Genomic DNA, 16476 nt, shown 5'->3' on the forward strand with positions numbered 1-16476 from the left:
ATGAGCTGTGGACGCTAAGGTCGGGGCATGGCCAGCAGGAGCTGCCTCACCTTCTCAGATACGTTTCTAAATTCTGGACACTAGACACAGGCCCCCTTCAAATTTGGAGCACCCAACACCTCCCCCCCCCCCCCCCCCCCGCCACATTGGCACTGGAGAAACAAAGGAAGATCACACGGTACCTGTGCTGGGGTCCGGAGGCCCAAACTCCAAGGCGTAGCGCACGACAAAGAAATTGTTCCAGACATAGAGCTGGTTGTCCCGGGGATTGTAGTCGATGGACGAGACATATTGGTAGGGATTGGGGAAGACCAGGGACACAGGCTCCTCCCGGTTGACGTTGGTGTTGAAGGCATAATCCACTCGGTTGCCAGCCGCCTCGCTATCATCGTCCACGTAGACCGAACGTACCACGTAGAGCACGCCACAGGCCATGAAGGCGTTGGAGGCTGTGCGCTTGTCGTACCCAGTCTCCCAGGTGCCCTCAAACCGTAGCGTGTAAGGGTTGAGCTGGCTCACCACCAGGCGCCCATTATTGGCCTCAGTGGCATAGATCACCCAGAGCCCGTTCTCGTCCACTGCCAGGTCGATGTCCGTCTTGCCGCCCCAACGGTAGGGCGAGGTGTCGTGGTAGTTGGCGGTGGAGATGATAGCCTCGCCGCTCTTGATCCGGGTGCGCAGGTCGTACTTGACAATGTTGCGCGTCCGCTCCTTGTTGTAGAAGACGGCCCCGTCGTAGACCACAAAGCCCGTCCCGTCCACCCGGTTGGGCAGGCGGTAGGTGGTGGTGTGGCGCCCGCCCACATAGTCCTCCCAGGAGGCGTACTCCGTCAGGGTGTCCGTCCGGTACGGGATCCAGGGCATGACATAGATGCGGTCCCCCGCCTGCAAGGGGTCCTTGCACCAGGCCCCCGACTGGTGGTCCGACTCGTGCGTGGACGTGGCTTCCAGGACTTTCTGCAGAGTCCCCGGGCAAACAAATACTGGCAGTAGGCACCCCCAGAGGAAAAGAAAAATAAATCAAATTAAAAGAAAAAAAAAATAAGAAAAAATTTAAAAAAAATGTTCAAAAAAAAAAAAAAAGGAAGGGAGAGAACGAGAGAGAGAGAGAGAGAGAAAAAGAGAAAGAATAATTTGTGATAATATCGGGTTAGTGAAGCGTGTCCAGCCATCACATCTGCAAGCTGCTACCATGATACCATGAACTCGCAATACTGTTATTGACAAGAGAAGTTTGAGTTTCTTTAGCCCTTGAGGATGACAAGGGAGGGGAGGAGTGGGGAGGAGGAGGGAAGATGATGGGAAGTGAAGATTAAGCCCAGGGCTCTTGGGAGATTGCAGCTTCCCGCTTCCTAGTGCGCCCGTCCTACGCCACCCCCCCCCCCCACCTCGCCTCTCACGGGGAGGAGGAACAATCCCCGTCATCGCGCTTGGACGAGGACCGCGTCTGACCGAAGGAGACCACCCTCCTCTCTTGCGTGTGTTTACTGCGGGGAGTCCGGGGAGGGGGGGGGGGGGGGCCGTGCATGCTGGGATGGTGGTTTGTGAAGTTTGTGATCTTGGGTAAATTATTCCTCCACAGGCTGAGTTTTGGGGGTGGGGGAAATGTCCTCCCCCAAATGCTCCGGGTGCTGGTGGGAAATCGGGCCCCCCCCCTCCTCTTCCACCCTGCCAGTATGATCTCCCTGTCCCTTGCTGTCAACCCCCCCACCCCCACCCCCAACCTAAGCAGGCACACTACACCCATGATTGCCTCCCCCTCCCTCTTCCCCACGTAACCTTTTGGTCATCTAATTCCTCTCCTCTCAGCTCTCAAGGCTGTTGAGCTGTTGGGGGGGGGGGGGGGGGTGAGGATGGGTGAGGACCACCTCAATGGTGAATGGTCTTGCACAGGACTGTGTACATCGCCACATGAATAATGCATCCGTTAAGCGCACTGGACTGCAGTTTTCAGGAACGGGGTCTACTGGGAAGCTGCTAGAGAGGCATCTGTAGAAGCGTTGTTGTGATGTACAGCACATCTGCCTGTCCGCCTCACCTTTTTGTGTTTTCACGTGTGCGAGGGCCACAGCCAGGCCTGGTTTTTTTTTTTTTTGGGGGGGGGGGGGGTTCGGTCAATAGGGTAAGGTGGATTCGCCGGGCCTCTCAAATGACTGGAAGCTTGCAAATGGTAGCCCAGAAAACCAGACCTGGCGGTGCCCTGATGGAGGATGTTGGCTGCCTTGCAAGGCGAAGGGAATAGATTCCAAGCTTCCTTAAGCCCGTCCCAGAGCCCCGACGTCTCTGGGGCTGAGAGAGCCTGCCCAGGAAAACCGGTCCATGTTCCGGAACCGGGTTACGAAACGCTGGCACCGGTCCTTGTTTCCCTCGAATCACCCTTGAGATCCGTGGACGCACTTCGCCATAGGCAAAACGTTTTTGAGGCGAGACGTCTATAAACCTGCCACGTCAATGGGCAACAGGAACCCACTTAAGCATCCGAGAAATTTTAAAAAGGCACATGTTGGGCACCTTACGGTTGGAAGTGTGGGGCCTACTGGGCGAGGCAACCAGGCCTCCGAGGCACCCGGCCCGCTAGCGCCAGCCAAATTTCGAGTCCCGTTCCTTGCTTGAACCGAAGTTGGTTGCCTGTGGTCCCACTCGGGCTTGCGTCTTGGAAAACGTTTATCATTCCCACCCACCCCCCCCCCAGTGCGTATTCCATTGCGCCACTGCATGCTGTAAGCGTGCGGAAGGCTTTCCAAGAACACGGGGGGCTGGAGGAACAGGATGGAGGGGAAGGATTCTACAAAAACTGCTTCTGAACTCAGATTGACTTTCTTTTTACGGAGGAAGTAACAGCTTTCCAAATTTATACTCATGAATATTTTTTGCCCCGGGGGCTCCTCTCTTTTTTTGTCCTCCAGCTCAGTCAGAACTGAATGCTGGGATTCTGGCGCCACAGTTCGTCACAATTACCGGGGAAACAATCCCTTATTTTAGTAGACTGGCCCTACCACTCTTCCTGGTCTGGTTATTAGAGCAAGGGTCCTGAGCCTGGAAGCCTTGCACCGGGACTTCTTCCGGGACCTGGAGTCATGTCCACCGGGTGCCGCCGGTAAACGATGACCAAGGCTACCTTTCCTCCCATGCCCAGGGGTGGCGAGTGCTGCCTCCACATCATCAGGAAATGCCAGTGTCCACAATGGACACTGGCATTTCCTGGTTAAAGCATATGCTCTAACCCGTTAAATTATTCGTATCATGTTATATTTATTCTACCTGCCTCTATCTTCCTTCCAGCTTGTCTTTAAGCATCCAAGTTTCCCATACCTTGTTGATTGTAACTTTGACTTATTCCTTTTCCTGTTATCTATTATTTACCAGAATTGTTACCTCAGTTTTACCCTTTGTTAAAATGTAAACCGATCCGATATGGTTATCTACCATGAAGGTCGGTATAAAAAACTGCTAAATAAATAAATAAATAATAAAATCTGCAGCTGACCCGCGGTGCAGAAGACCCAGCCTGGGGACTGATATGGGGACCTTCTGTGCGGCAGGTAAGCAAAACCGCTGCCGAGCTGGCCCCCTGCTCTGGTGTCCCTGAACTCTGGAGTGTTGTTACACTGACTTCCATCGGGTGGAGACATGGTTATTTCACCTATGGCTAACAGATGGGACCATTCTTCTTGGGTATGGGGATATGGATGGATTCTCAGGCTGCAAATGCCAGGAGGAGACTGGCAAAACGCAGAAAGTGCAGGGGACGAAAATCCCTATGACTTGAAAGGTCTGGGATCCTAGGAAATTTTTAACTTCTAAAAAAGGAAGCGTTAACTGAAGCCCTGACTCTAGCTCTGGGCTCTGGGGAGAGATGTGAGGAAAAAATGGGTCTGGTGGTGAGATAAGTTTATGAATGACAGATGGGAAGGGATAGACCACGAGAAGGGCTTGATGAGTTATCTACACTATATTGGTTACTCATATTGTTTGGGAGACCAGAGAGGTAGGAGTGAAAGATAATAAAAGGAGGCTAGAGTGTAGGGCAATCATCAAACTCTTAGAGATCCATGGGCTTCCAGATGACCTTCCTTGTAGGGTTGGCCAACGGATGACCAGATCCTGGTTTTAACCTCATTTGAATTGCAAGTCCATATTTGCATTGGGGAAAAAATTAGGATTGGCTCAGTGAGTCAGGGTAGTCAGTCTGGAAATCCATGGGTCTCCGGGATTTGCTTAATCTAGTTTCCTCAAGTTGACTCCCTCAGCCATGGAGGGGAATTGACACTGTTGATGGTGGCTGAGACTCAGACCATGTCAACCCGGAGACCTCGGTGCCATTTCTTCCCAGCCCAGCATGTGACCGTGCACGAATCTGAAACTGGGAATATAAACTCTTATGGGAAGAGGGGGGGGGCCGAGTATAGTATCTGAACCATTTTGCGTGGTATGACTTACACCGATGACGCTAGAGAAATATTAGTGGGTATGTTATTCTTGGATAATTATTCCCCCCCCCCCCCCCGCAAGCCTTCTGGTCAATTTGGTTAGTTTGATAACATCCTTTATTTTTTATCCCAATAACCAAACCTTTGGCTAGTCAACATAGGAAGGTACCGGAAGCCTATATACGCAAATTGTTGAGGTGTCTTCTTCAGATGAGCACCGCACTAAGACATTTAGGCAAGCAAGAGAATGGGGGTGCACACTCTCAGACTATCATCACCCCTACACAGGAAGCTCAACCGATATCCCCCCCCCCCCACCAAGAGTGCTCTATTGCTTAAAACTGGCCAGCTGGACCCGATGCAAGGCCGGTGCAGGGAGAGCCCCTGGAGTCGAGGTGCTTTAAAAGAGAGAGAGAGAGAATATCTACAAACAAGAACGTACAAGGCAGGGTTAATATGTCAGATCATCATTATGGGGGCGGGAGGGAAGGGGGAGCGGAGGGAGGAAGGAAGGAAGAGGGGGAATGGGTGGCGTGTGGAGCAAGGGTGGAGGCAGGAGATGGCTCTGATGCGTCCTGGAGACATGAGATGTGACCACGATCTCCCCCCCACCCCCCCATGGTTGTTGCCACCCTGCCACTGCTGCAAATGCAGATGGGGGAGGGGGGGTGTGGGAGGAGGAGGGGAAAAAAATCACAGTTAGGGTTAAAACGGCACCTCCGGGAGAATGGTCCAGCGTGAGGGAAGAAAAAAAGAGAAAAAAAAAGGCTGCAATGTGGTTAGTGCCCCCTCCTCTTGTCCCATCAACCACCCACCCACCCAAGAAAATATCGATTAATGGCGTTGCAGGATGCTGTGCGTAGGGAGGGAAGGGGTTTGCTTTGATGGTAGTTCTGATGCAAAAGGTTTAGGGGGTTAGCAAAGGGGATTTTTTTCTCACCGTTTCTTCTAAACATGACATTTTATTTTATTTTTATTTTATTTAAAGCTTTTTTTATACCGGCATTCATGATAAAATCACATCATGCTGGTTTACAGGAAACAGACATAATGAAGGTGAGGGGGCTTTCGGGCAGTGGCACACTGAGCCATGTGTAAACCGCACACACTCACACACACACACACAGACTCACACACACACACACACACATACAGACTCACATACACACACACATACACACACACACACAATTACAGACTCACACACACACAGACTCACACACACACACATACAGACATACAGACTCACACACACACACACTCACATACACACACACATACACACATACAATTACAGACTCACACACACAGACTCACACACACACACACACACACACAGACTCACACACACACACACACACACTCACACACACACACACACACACTTACAGACTCACACACACATACAGACTCTCACACACACACACACACAGGTCTCACTTTCTACAGGACGGACTGGGAGCAGGAGAGGGCAGCCCACGGCAGCCTAGGTGCGCGGTGGGGGGTTGGAAACCTGGCGTCATCGTGATGTGATGACATCCACCCCCCACCCACCCCCCCAGCAGCTCGTCGAAATCCAAGAGAGTGGCTGCGCGCTTCCCAGTCTTTTGGACAGGTTGGGGGGGGGGGGGCGTCATCGCTGGGACGCTGTGGCCAACGAGGCGTCTGTGGCGAGGCTTCTCTTTGCCTACATTGTCCGTCCCCGGGGGGGGGGGGGGGTACCGACCCTATTGGTCCATCGATTCGCCCGTTCACCGGTTTATCCATCCCTCGGCATCTCAGTCGTCTCCCCCCCCCCTGCAAAACACATCCCCCCCTATCCAGCGTCCTTGGGACGGTTAAGCCGCAGGGGGAGTCATTTGGTGTTCCTGGGGGGGGGGGGTTTGCACGTGGAGGGAGGGATGGAGCGGGGGTGGCGGGGGGGGGGGAGGGAGGGTCATTCAATATTAGTGCAGGGTATATTCCTTAGGGGGTGGATCAGCAGTCAGTGTTGGCACGGAGTGCACGGGGGGGGGGGGAGAGTAGGGAGAGGACTCGTCGGTCAGGGTTAGTGCACCGCGGTTGGGGGGGGGGGGGGGGGTGAATCACCAGTCAGAGGGGTGTGCGGTGGGGGGAATCGGGTCGGTTAGTGCAGGGTATACCACAATGAATCCGGAGCAGGGAGTTAGCGATAGTGTAGGGTGCCATTGGGATGGGGGGGTTGGGATATATTTGGAATTTTAAAGGTAGGAAAGCCAGCTTTGACGCCGCCGGTCCATAAAAGAGAGTTTTCGCCGCCTTGCCTGGGGGACAGATATTTTGGAGGCGCGGTTAGTTTTTTTGTTTTCCGGAGCTCGCCCTCGTTCTACCTCTCCGCCGGCGTTCCTAGGCCACCGGCCGCCAGGGAAGGAGCGGGCGCTGATCATCGGTGTCCCTTGTTTGACCTGCAAGGAGAAAGAGAACGTGACACCCCCCACCGAGAGAGAAGCCTCTGAGACCCGGAAGCCATCCTGAAGCCGCCGACCTGTTGAGAGAAGCCGACCGGGTGGAAAGAAAAGTTAATCCTGTAGAGAGAAAAGAAAAAAATGATGATGATGATGATGATGATGAATGCGGGGCATTATCGGAGCACGCCCCGGCCACGGACTTGACTTCATTCATAGAAACGGATCGGGACCAGCCTCTGCCCGGTTTACATCCCGGTGCAACACCCCCCCCCCCTCTCTCTCTCAATGGCCACTGGGGATCATCTATGTCTGTCCCTGTTACTGTTTTGTTTTGCTTTTAACATGGGACACTCTGTTCCCATTCAATACATGGACTGCCTGAGTCGGGTGCTGGTGTATTGCCCTATATGTTTGTGGATTGCTGTGCACTATACCCTTGGGGGAGGGGGAGGGGGGTGACATTATGTAGATGTTACTGTAAGCCTATTCTCTATGTGTTATGTTTGCAGAACTCGGAGTGCACCACCTTCACAGTCTGTGCAGCTGTGTCCCGGGATCCCATTCCGCCGAATGGGGTCGGATCGGTTCGTGTCAATGTGGGACCTCGCAGCCAGCACAGATCAATTGGAACCGAGCCTGCCAGGGGATCCTGGTGCGCTCTCTTGCTAAACCTTTCGGGGGGGGGGGGGGTGGTAATTCGGACTCGAGTGCCAGCGTTTTGGGCTTTACGCGACACCTTTCGGTCACGGTGCTCCAGAGACAAAAATGAGGGGGGGGGGGGGTCTTGGCCAGACTCTAGAGAGGGTCAGGAACTCCAGGAAGCGAGGGGAATATAATATTTAATATTGTCATCCACTTACAGCGCAGTGACAGGGTGGGTAAAGCGCCCTGCCCGAGGTCGCTGAGGGTCACGGGTAGTGACGTCTAGGATGGTGCACACACTGGACGTTCATGGGGGGGCTGGGGGAGGGACGTCTCTAAAGTCGCAAGAGACTTGACCTCATACCGCTGGGGGTGACCAGTCTGTAAGTCAAAACAGTGCTTTTCCCCGCCCACCCAAACAGAGCAAGAGGGCATCTTAACACCCCTGTGCTGGCCTGGCGGGGGGGGGGGGTCATGGAATGGACAGAGAAGGTGGTGTACCCCCAATCCCACCCCCCCATTAACAGGCCTCTCGCCCTATGACCTTCGGTCAAGTCGCTTAAGCCTCCATCCGGATCAGCTGCGGAAAATACCTTTAAATTTGCTCTGAGAAAAAGAACTCAAGGTAAATAAATTGTACATTTTGGGAAAGAAGAGAAAAGCCAGGCAGCCTGTGGGGGAAAAGAACGGAAGCCGTGAAAAAACCTGTGGAGGGGGAGACATATTTTTATTAAACCTTTCTGGAAACAAAGAGAAGGTGGCAACTTATTGTGAAATTATGGGATGGGGGGTTAGGGCAATCGCGAGTGGATTAGTGCACAGACGATGAAAGGGTTAATCAGCCTTCCTCCACTGACAGAGGTGGGGGATGCGGGTAAGGAGGCACCCAAATGTGGAGGATGGGCTGGGGGAGGGGAGGAGAGATGGGGGGATCCTCACCTCACAAGTCTGCATGACCTCCCCCCCCCCCCCCGCACCCCGCCCTCCCCTCCCGAAACTGTAAGACAATTCGCCCTTTTCCTGCTCTACTGCGATCCACGCCCATAACACCCAGAAAAGACCCCCCCCTGAGATGATTGGGGGGGGGGGCACGGCACACGCTGCACTCATCAGCCCGGACACTGGAGCGCCCACTGCTGCAATACTGAAAAGACGCCAATCCCCAGAGAGACCACACACTGCACTAATAAGACCAGAAAGCTGATTTAGCGAAGGAGCACACACTGCACTGATAACACTCATAAGGGATTGATTTATCACAGAAGAGCACACTGCACTGATAACACTAAGGGTCCGATTTACCAAAGGAGTGTACACTGCACTGATAACACTCATAAGGGATTGATTTATCACAGAAGAGCACACTGCACTGATAACACTAAGGGTCCGATTTACCAAAGGAGTGTACACTGCACTGATAACACTAAGGGTCCGATTTACCAAAGGAGTGTACACTGCACTGATAACACTCATAAGGGATTGATTTATCACAGAAGAGCACACTGCACTGATAACACTAAGGGTCCGATTTACCAAAGGAGTGTACACTGCACTGATAACACTTATAAGGGACTTATTTATCAAAGGAGTGTACACTGCACTGATAACAACGATAAGGGACTGATTTATCAAAGAGGTGTACACTGCACTGATAACAACAATAAGGGACTTATTTGCCAAAGAAGTGTAAGCTGCACTGATAAAACTGATTTTACCAAAGGAGAGCATACTGCACCGATAAGGGACCTATCCACCAAAGGACCACATACTGCATTGATAACACTGATAAGGGACCTAGTTACCAAAGGGCACACACTGCACTGACAACACTAACAAGGAACTGATTTAACAAAAGGTGACCCACTGCACTGATAACCCGTTGATTTACCAAAAGGAGCACACACTGCACTGATAAGGGACTGATTTACCAGAGGTGCGCATGCTGCACTGATGACATTAGAAAAATAGCAATTTGCTGCTTCATTCTGACCTGAGGAAGCATTTGCTGGGTTTTTCCTGAAGCACGAGGATGAGCTGGATTGGCCATCGGCCATAGCACAGACGCTTCTGTTCATGAAAACCCAAGAAGCAGGCTGTGACAACAGACAGCAGGCCTGGCTTGAAAACTGTATGGGTGGCTGAGAAAACTCCTGAGGGCTCTGTTGATGATCATCAGTTACCAAAGATTTGCAGGGGCTGAAAATAGCAGAGGAAACTCCAGCTAAATGCAGAGAGCGCAGGGGCTGAAAATAGCAGAGGAGACTCCGGCAAAATGCAGAGAGCCCAGGGGCTGAAAATACCAGAGGAGACTCCGGCAAAATGCAGAGAGCGCAGGGGGCTGAAAATACCAGAGGGAACTCCAGCAAAATGCAGAGAGTGCAGGGGCTGAAAATACCAGAGGAGACGCCTGAGAAATGCAGAAAGCGCAGGGGCTGAAATTACCAGAGGAGACTCCTGAGAAATGCAGAGAGCGCAGGGGCTGGAAATACCAGAGGAGACTCCTGAGAAATGCAGAGAGCGCAGGGGCTGAAAATACCAGAGGAGACTCCTGAGACATGCAGAGAGCGCAGGGGCTGGAAATACCAGAGGAGACTCCTGAGAAATGCAGAGAGCGCAGGGGCTGGAAATACCAGAGGAGACTCCAGCAAAATGCAGAGAGCGCAGGGACTGAAAATACCAGAGGAGACTCCTGAGAAATGCAGAGAGCGCATGGGCTAGAAATACCAGAGGAGACTCCTGAGAAATGCAGAGAGTGCAGGGGCTGGAAATACCAGAGGAGACTCCTGAGAAATGCAGAGAGCGCAGGGGCTGAAAATACCAGAGGAGACTCCTGAGAAATGCAGAGAGAGCGCAGGGGCTGGAAATACCAGAGGAGACTCCTGAGAAATGCAGAGCGCGCAGGGACTGAAAATACCAGAGGAGACTCCTGAGAAATGCAGAGAGCGCAGGGGCTGAAAATACCAGAGGAGACTTCTGAGAAATGCAGAGAGCGCATGGGCTGAAAATACCAGAGGAGACTCCTGAGAAATGCAGAGCGCGCAGGGACTGAAAATACCAGAGGAGACTCCTGAGAAATGCAGAGAGCGCAGGGGCTGAAAATACCAGAGGTGACTCCAGCACAATGAAGAGAGCACAGAGGATGGAAAGAGCAGAGGAGACTCTGTGGTAAAATGCAGAGAGCGCAAGGAATGACAATGGCAGTCAGGGGTAAGGTTAGGGTAAGTCTGTGAGGAGAAAGGTCGTCTTCTTTCTTGCAATAACAGACAGAAATGTACTCATGACCGCAGCTTTGCAGAGTAAACATACTAGAAACAGAAAAAAAATAATAAATATATACACAGTGACGTGTGAAAACCAGGTTAGTAAGCTGAAAAGTCTCAGTAACGTCTGTGTATGTTGAGATATAGATATATATGTATATATATATATATATATTTTTTTTTTTTTTAAAGATAGAAGTCTTGTACTTCAGATTATCAGGAATTTGGGGTTTTTTTATTTCATTATCAGGCAAAAAAAAAATATATATAAGAGTTCATTAGAATTAAAACAATTAAAATATAAATAAAAAATTTTCAGGTTTTTTTTTTTTGCTTTTCTAAAGAAAAAATAAAATAAAAACAGAAAAATGAAATCCGTCTGAATTCAAAAGAGAGAAGCAGAAACCAAAAAAAAAAAAAACTCAAGAAGGGAGAGGAGAGGAGAAAATGCAGTTTAAAGTAAAATAGTTTAAAAAAAATAGATTTAAAAAAAAAAAAAAAAAGGAAGTAATTGTAAGGAGTCGGCGAGCGAGGTAGGCCGAGGTTGGTACCCGGGTTACTTGGTTGCTATGGGAACATGGAAGAGAAGAAGCAAATCTATAAATCAGGTTTGGGGATGGCAGATTCAACACACTGAGGCACCTATGAGGCAAATGACAAAACAGATTTCACAGATACATATATATATATATATATATATTTTTTTTTTTATGTGTGCGTGTGTGTCTACATATATATATATATATATATATATTGTAGATCTACACCTTCCCCTCCCCCTGTGAAAGGAAAAGGGGAAAAAAAATACCCACACACCCCTAACAAAAAATAAACAAAAAAAATAAATAAATCATAAAACATTGCGAGAGGAGTAATTTGCAAAAACTTTCAAGGCAACCACAGAAACATCCTGGTGAAAAAGGAGGGGGGGGGGGGCCCGGTAACTCAGGCCCGTTCCCACGCCCCCCCCTCTCCCACAACCCTCCCCCCCTCCTCCCACTTCCTCAGCATGGAGGGAGGGGGGGGACCGCTGGTATGTGTGCGGTGATTATTTTTAATAAAGAAATAAATACAAAGGCGGAATGAGAGAAACGTATTAAATCCAACCACAGTTTCGGGAGTGGGGGAGGGGGGTTAACTCTTCTTTTGCTATAATTGAATTTTTTTTTTCGGTTTGCTTCTGTTGAAATTTTTTTTTTTTTCCCCCCTTTGGAAATTTTATGAGGTTTTGGACCTGAATATAAAAGAAAAGAGGTTTTCCTTTTTCTGTTTTTTTTTTTTGGGTGGTGGTGGTTGTGGTGGTGGTGGTGGGAGGAGGGGAGGGGATGTGAAGAAGAGGAGGGTCATTTCTGGTCGGCAGTGATGGGGAAGGTGTGCAACGTTGGTGAACTGATAGGGGGGAGGATGGAGGGAGGAAGAGGAGAAGGTGGTGAGGTGAGGACCGGATGGGGAGGTGGGGGAGGGATCTGGGGTCCCACGTCACCTCAGGCGGTTTCGTCTGGTCCGGTCCTGGCCTGTCACCCCCCTCCACCCCCACCCCCACCTGGCACCCGTGTGCGGAGCGATGATGTCACCGGAGAGCTTCACGCGACGTTGTGATGTCACCGCTTTCCCCATGAGGGGAGGGAGGACGGCGAGGTCATTCGTGCAGCGTCGGTGGGGGGAGACGCGACACCTGGCGCTTTCAGGTACCCTCGCACGTCCCCCCCCCCCCCCACAAAGCGCAAATGCACCCTCCCCTCTCTATCGGCCCCCACCGAAATCCCCTTCTTCCTTGACCTTCCCTGCCGATTATTTTCGTCTTTCCCCTATGCCCTCCCTGTCTTTATTTCACCGACGACAACCCCCCCCCCCGCCAAACTTCCTCTGTGCCCCTCCGTGGGGGGGGGGGCAGGAAGGGTGACCGCCCTGGGTGGCCACGCCACCCCCTTTTGAGTCAGCCTGCCGACCCCAACCGGAAGGGAAGCGCCTCCAAGCAGCCCTGGCGTGGCGCTGGGTGGTGACCCCTCCCGGGCGGGGAACCTGCCAACGCCTCTCCTGCCCCCCACCCCCCCCCGCGCCAAGGTGGCAGATTCCACTCCCACCCCCACATTAATCTGCCGTCGCCACCTCTGTAAGGTTTTAAAAAAAAAAAAAACCCTTTTCTTCTCTGGAGATCCTTTGGGGGGGGGGGGGGGGGAGAGAGGGGAGGGCTCACCCGGGCGCGAGATCGAGAGTTCCCGAAAATTGTCAATGTCATGTCAATGTCATAGGCTGACCCATTTTCCTGGGTTTTTCCCACCACCACCACCCGCTCCCCCACCCCCTCACGAGGCATTACAGCCGGATGCGGGTCTCCCTGTTTTTCCTAAGGGGGGGGGGGGGAATCAAAACCGGAACGGCCTGGGGTGGGCGTGGGGGTGGTGCAGTCGAACGCCGAGAGAGACAGAATAAGCTCCTTTGCTCAAGGATTTTGCTAAAAAAAAAACCAAAACAAAAACTCACTGCTCCCTTAACTAAGCCCGAGAGGAAGGGGGAGAGAGGAGAGAGGAGAGACCGGCAGACAGGGGCAGAGAGAGAGAGAGAGGGGTGAGAAGGGGAAGGTGTGAGAGCAGGAGAGGTGAGGGGCAGTGGAGAGGTTCACATTTATTATGGGGGGAGGGGAGGGGGTGGACAGAAAACAAAGGCACCAGGTTAGGACAGGGGGGTGGGGGTGGGCAGTGTTTAAAAATGTGATTTATATTTAACTTATGGTTTTTTTTACCTTTTTGTTCCACTTCTACTTAAGCATCGGAAGAGAGAGAGAAAAAAAATGATTGAAAAAAAATGCAAGAAAAAAAAAAGAGATTAAAGAAGGTTACTTGTTTTTTTTTTTTGTTTGTTTTTTCTTTCCTTCTGTCAAACCTTTTACTTTTCTTCTTAAAGGTTAGGGTTCCTTTTCCTAACGTTTTTATCTTCTTGATTCAAAAACCAAACCTTTTGTTTTCAATCTCTGCGTGAGATTAAAAAAAAAAAAAAAGTACTGATTTTCTTTTTTTTTTTTCTTTTTAAATAAACTTAAATCATCCCAGACATCTCCCCCTAAAAAAAAAAAAAAAAAAAAAGAATAAATGAAGTAAAAAGAAAAACAAAAACAACCCCAAACAATAAAGCAGAAAATATCTGTAGGAAATTAAAAAAAAAAAAAAAAAAAAAGAGTTTGCAGCAAAGGGAGAGGAGAAAGGAAAGGAGAGTACAGAGATTTCAGAGGAAGAGGAAGAGAACTTGGGATAAAGCGATGGGGATCTCCATGGAGGCAGTGCCGTACCCTTCCCCTCCCGGACATCCCCTAACTCTCGCCTCTAACCCCAACCTCCCATTCCCAGTCACATCCTAACCCCCACCTCTAACCCCAACCTCCCATTCCCAGTCACATCCTAACCCCCGCCTCTAACCCCAACCTCCCATTCCCAGTCACATCCTAACCCCCGCCTCTAACCCCAACCTCCCATTCCCAGTCACATCCTAACCCCCACCTCTAACCCCAACCTCCCATTCCCAGTCACATCCTAACCCCCCCTCCTCTAACCCCAACCTCCCATTCCCAGTCACATCCTAACCCCTCACCTCTAACCCCAACCTCCCATTCCCTGTCACATCCTAACCCCCGCCTCTAACCCCAACCTCCCATTCCCAGTCACATCCTAACCCCCGCCTCTAACCCCAACCTCCCATTCCCAGTCACATCCTAACCCCCACCTCTAACCCCAACCTCCCATTCCCAGTCACATCCTAACCCCCGCCTCTAACCCCAACCTCCCATTCCCAGTCACATCCTAACCCCCGCCTCTAACCCCAACCTCCCATTCCCAGTCACATCCTAACCCCCCACCTCTAACCCCAACCTCCCATTCCCTGTCACATCCTAACACCCGCCTCTAACCCCAACCTCCCATTCCCAGTCACATCCTAACCCCCCTCCTCTAACCCCAACCTCCCATTCCCAGTCACATCCTAACCCCTCACCTCTAACCCCAACCTCCCATTCCCAGTCACATCCTAACACCCGCCTCTAACCCCAACCTCCCATTCCCAGTCACATCCTAACCCCCACCTCTAACCCCCACCTCCTATTCCCAGTCACATCCTAACCCCCGCCTCTAACCCCAACCTCCCATTCCCTGTCACATCCTAACACCCGCCTCTAACCCCAACCTCCCATTCCCAGTCACATCCTAACCCCCCTCCTCTAACCCCAACCTCCCATTCCCAGTCACATCCTAACCCCCACCTCTAACCCCAACCTCCCATTCCCAGTCACATCCTAACCCCCACCTCTAACCCCCACCTCCTATTCCCAGTCACATCCTAACCCCCGCCTCTAACCCCAACCTCCCATTCCCAGTCACATCCTAACCCCCGCCTCTAACCCCAACCTCCCATTCCCAGTCACATCCTAACCCCCACCTCTAACCCCAACCTCCCATTCCCAGTCACATCCTAACCCCCGGCTCTAACCCCAACCTCCTATTCCCAGTCACATCCTAACCCCCCACCTCTAACCCCAACCTCCCATTCCCTGTCACATCCTAACCCCCCACCTCTAACCCCAACCTCCCATTCCCTGTCACATCCTAACCCCCACCTCTAACCCCAACCTCCCATTCCCAGTCACATCCTAACCCCCGCCTCTAACCCCAACCTCCCATTCCCAGTCACATCCTAACCCCCACCTCTAACCCCAACCTCCCATTCCCAGTCACATCCTAACCCCCGCCTCTAACCCCAACCTCCTATTCCCAGTCACATCCTAACCCCCCACCTCTAACCCCAACCTCCCATTCCCTGTCACATCCTAACCCCCCACCTCTAACCCCAACCTCCCATTCCCTGTCACATCCTAACCCCCACCTCTAACCCCAACCTCCCATTCCCAGTCACATCCTAACCCCCGCCTCTAACCCCAACCTCCCATTCCCAGTCACATCCTAACCCCCACCTCTAACCCCAACCTCCCATTCCCAGTCACATCCTAACCCCCGCCTCTAACCCCAACCTCCCATTCCCAGTCACATCCTAACCCCCACCTCTAACCCCAACCTCCTATTCCCAGTCACATCCTAACCCCCGCCTCTAACCCCAAGCTCCTATTCCCAGTCACATCCTAACCCCCCACCTCTAACCCCAACCTCCCATTCCCTGTCACATCCTAACCCCCACCTCTAACCCCAACCTCCCATTCCCAGTCACATCCTAACCCCTGCCTCTAACCCCAACCTCCCATTCCCAGTCACATCCTAACCCCCACCTCTAACCCCAACCTCCCATTCCCAGTCACATCCTAACCCCCGCCTCTAACCCCAACCTCCCATTCCCAGTTACATCCTAACCCCCGCCTCTAACCCCAACCTCCCATTCCCAGTCACATCCTAACCCCCGCCTCTAACCCCAACCTCCCATTCCCAGTCACATCCTAACCCCCGCCTCTAACCCCAACCTCCCATTCCCAGTCACATCCTAACCCCCGCCTCTAACCCCAACCTCCCATTCCCAGTCACATCCTAACCCCCACCTCTAACCCCAACCTCCCATTCCCAGTCACATCCTAACCCCCGCCTCTAACCCCAACCTCCCATTCCCAGTCACATCCTAATCCCTACCTTGGCTCCACCTCTTCCTTCCAGTCCTGCTCTCCTCCCTATTTTCCCTCCCAGTCATCCCTTATCTCTAGCACTAAGCATAGCCTCTCCTTCTCAGTCA

At 51.8% G+C, this 16476-nt stretch overlaps 1 protein-coding gene across 1 annotated transcript in view; it reads right to left on the minus strand.

Moving 5' to 3' along the window:
- The window catches only part of ADGRL1 (adhesion G protein-coupled receptor L1), a 63026-nt gene that overhangs the window by 31168 nt on the left and 15382 nt on the right, over window positions 1-16476 (minus strand). Inside the window, exons 4-5 of the mRNA XM_029584535.1 lie at window positions 13502-13516; window positions 183-983 (exon numbers count right to left, since the gene is read on the minus strand). Coding sequence (XP_029440395.1) covers window positions 183-983; window positions 13502-13516 — 816 coding nt within the window. The remainder of the gene's footprint in view (window positions 1-182; window positions 984-13501; window positions 13517-16476) is intronic.

The sequence above is a fragment of the Rhinatrema bivittatum genome, chromosome 19 (assembly GCF_901001135.1).
Source record: "Rhinatrema bivittatum chromosome 19, aRhiBiv1.1, whole genome shotgun sequence".
NCBI lineage: Eukaryota > Metazoa > Chordata > Amphibia > Gymnophiona > Rhinatrematidae > Rhinatrema > Rhinatrema bivittatum.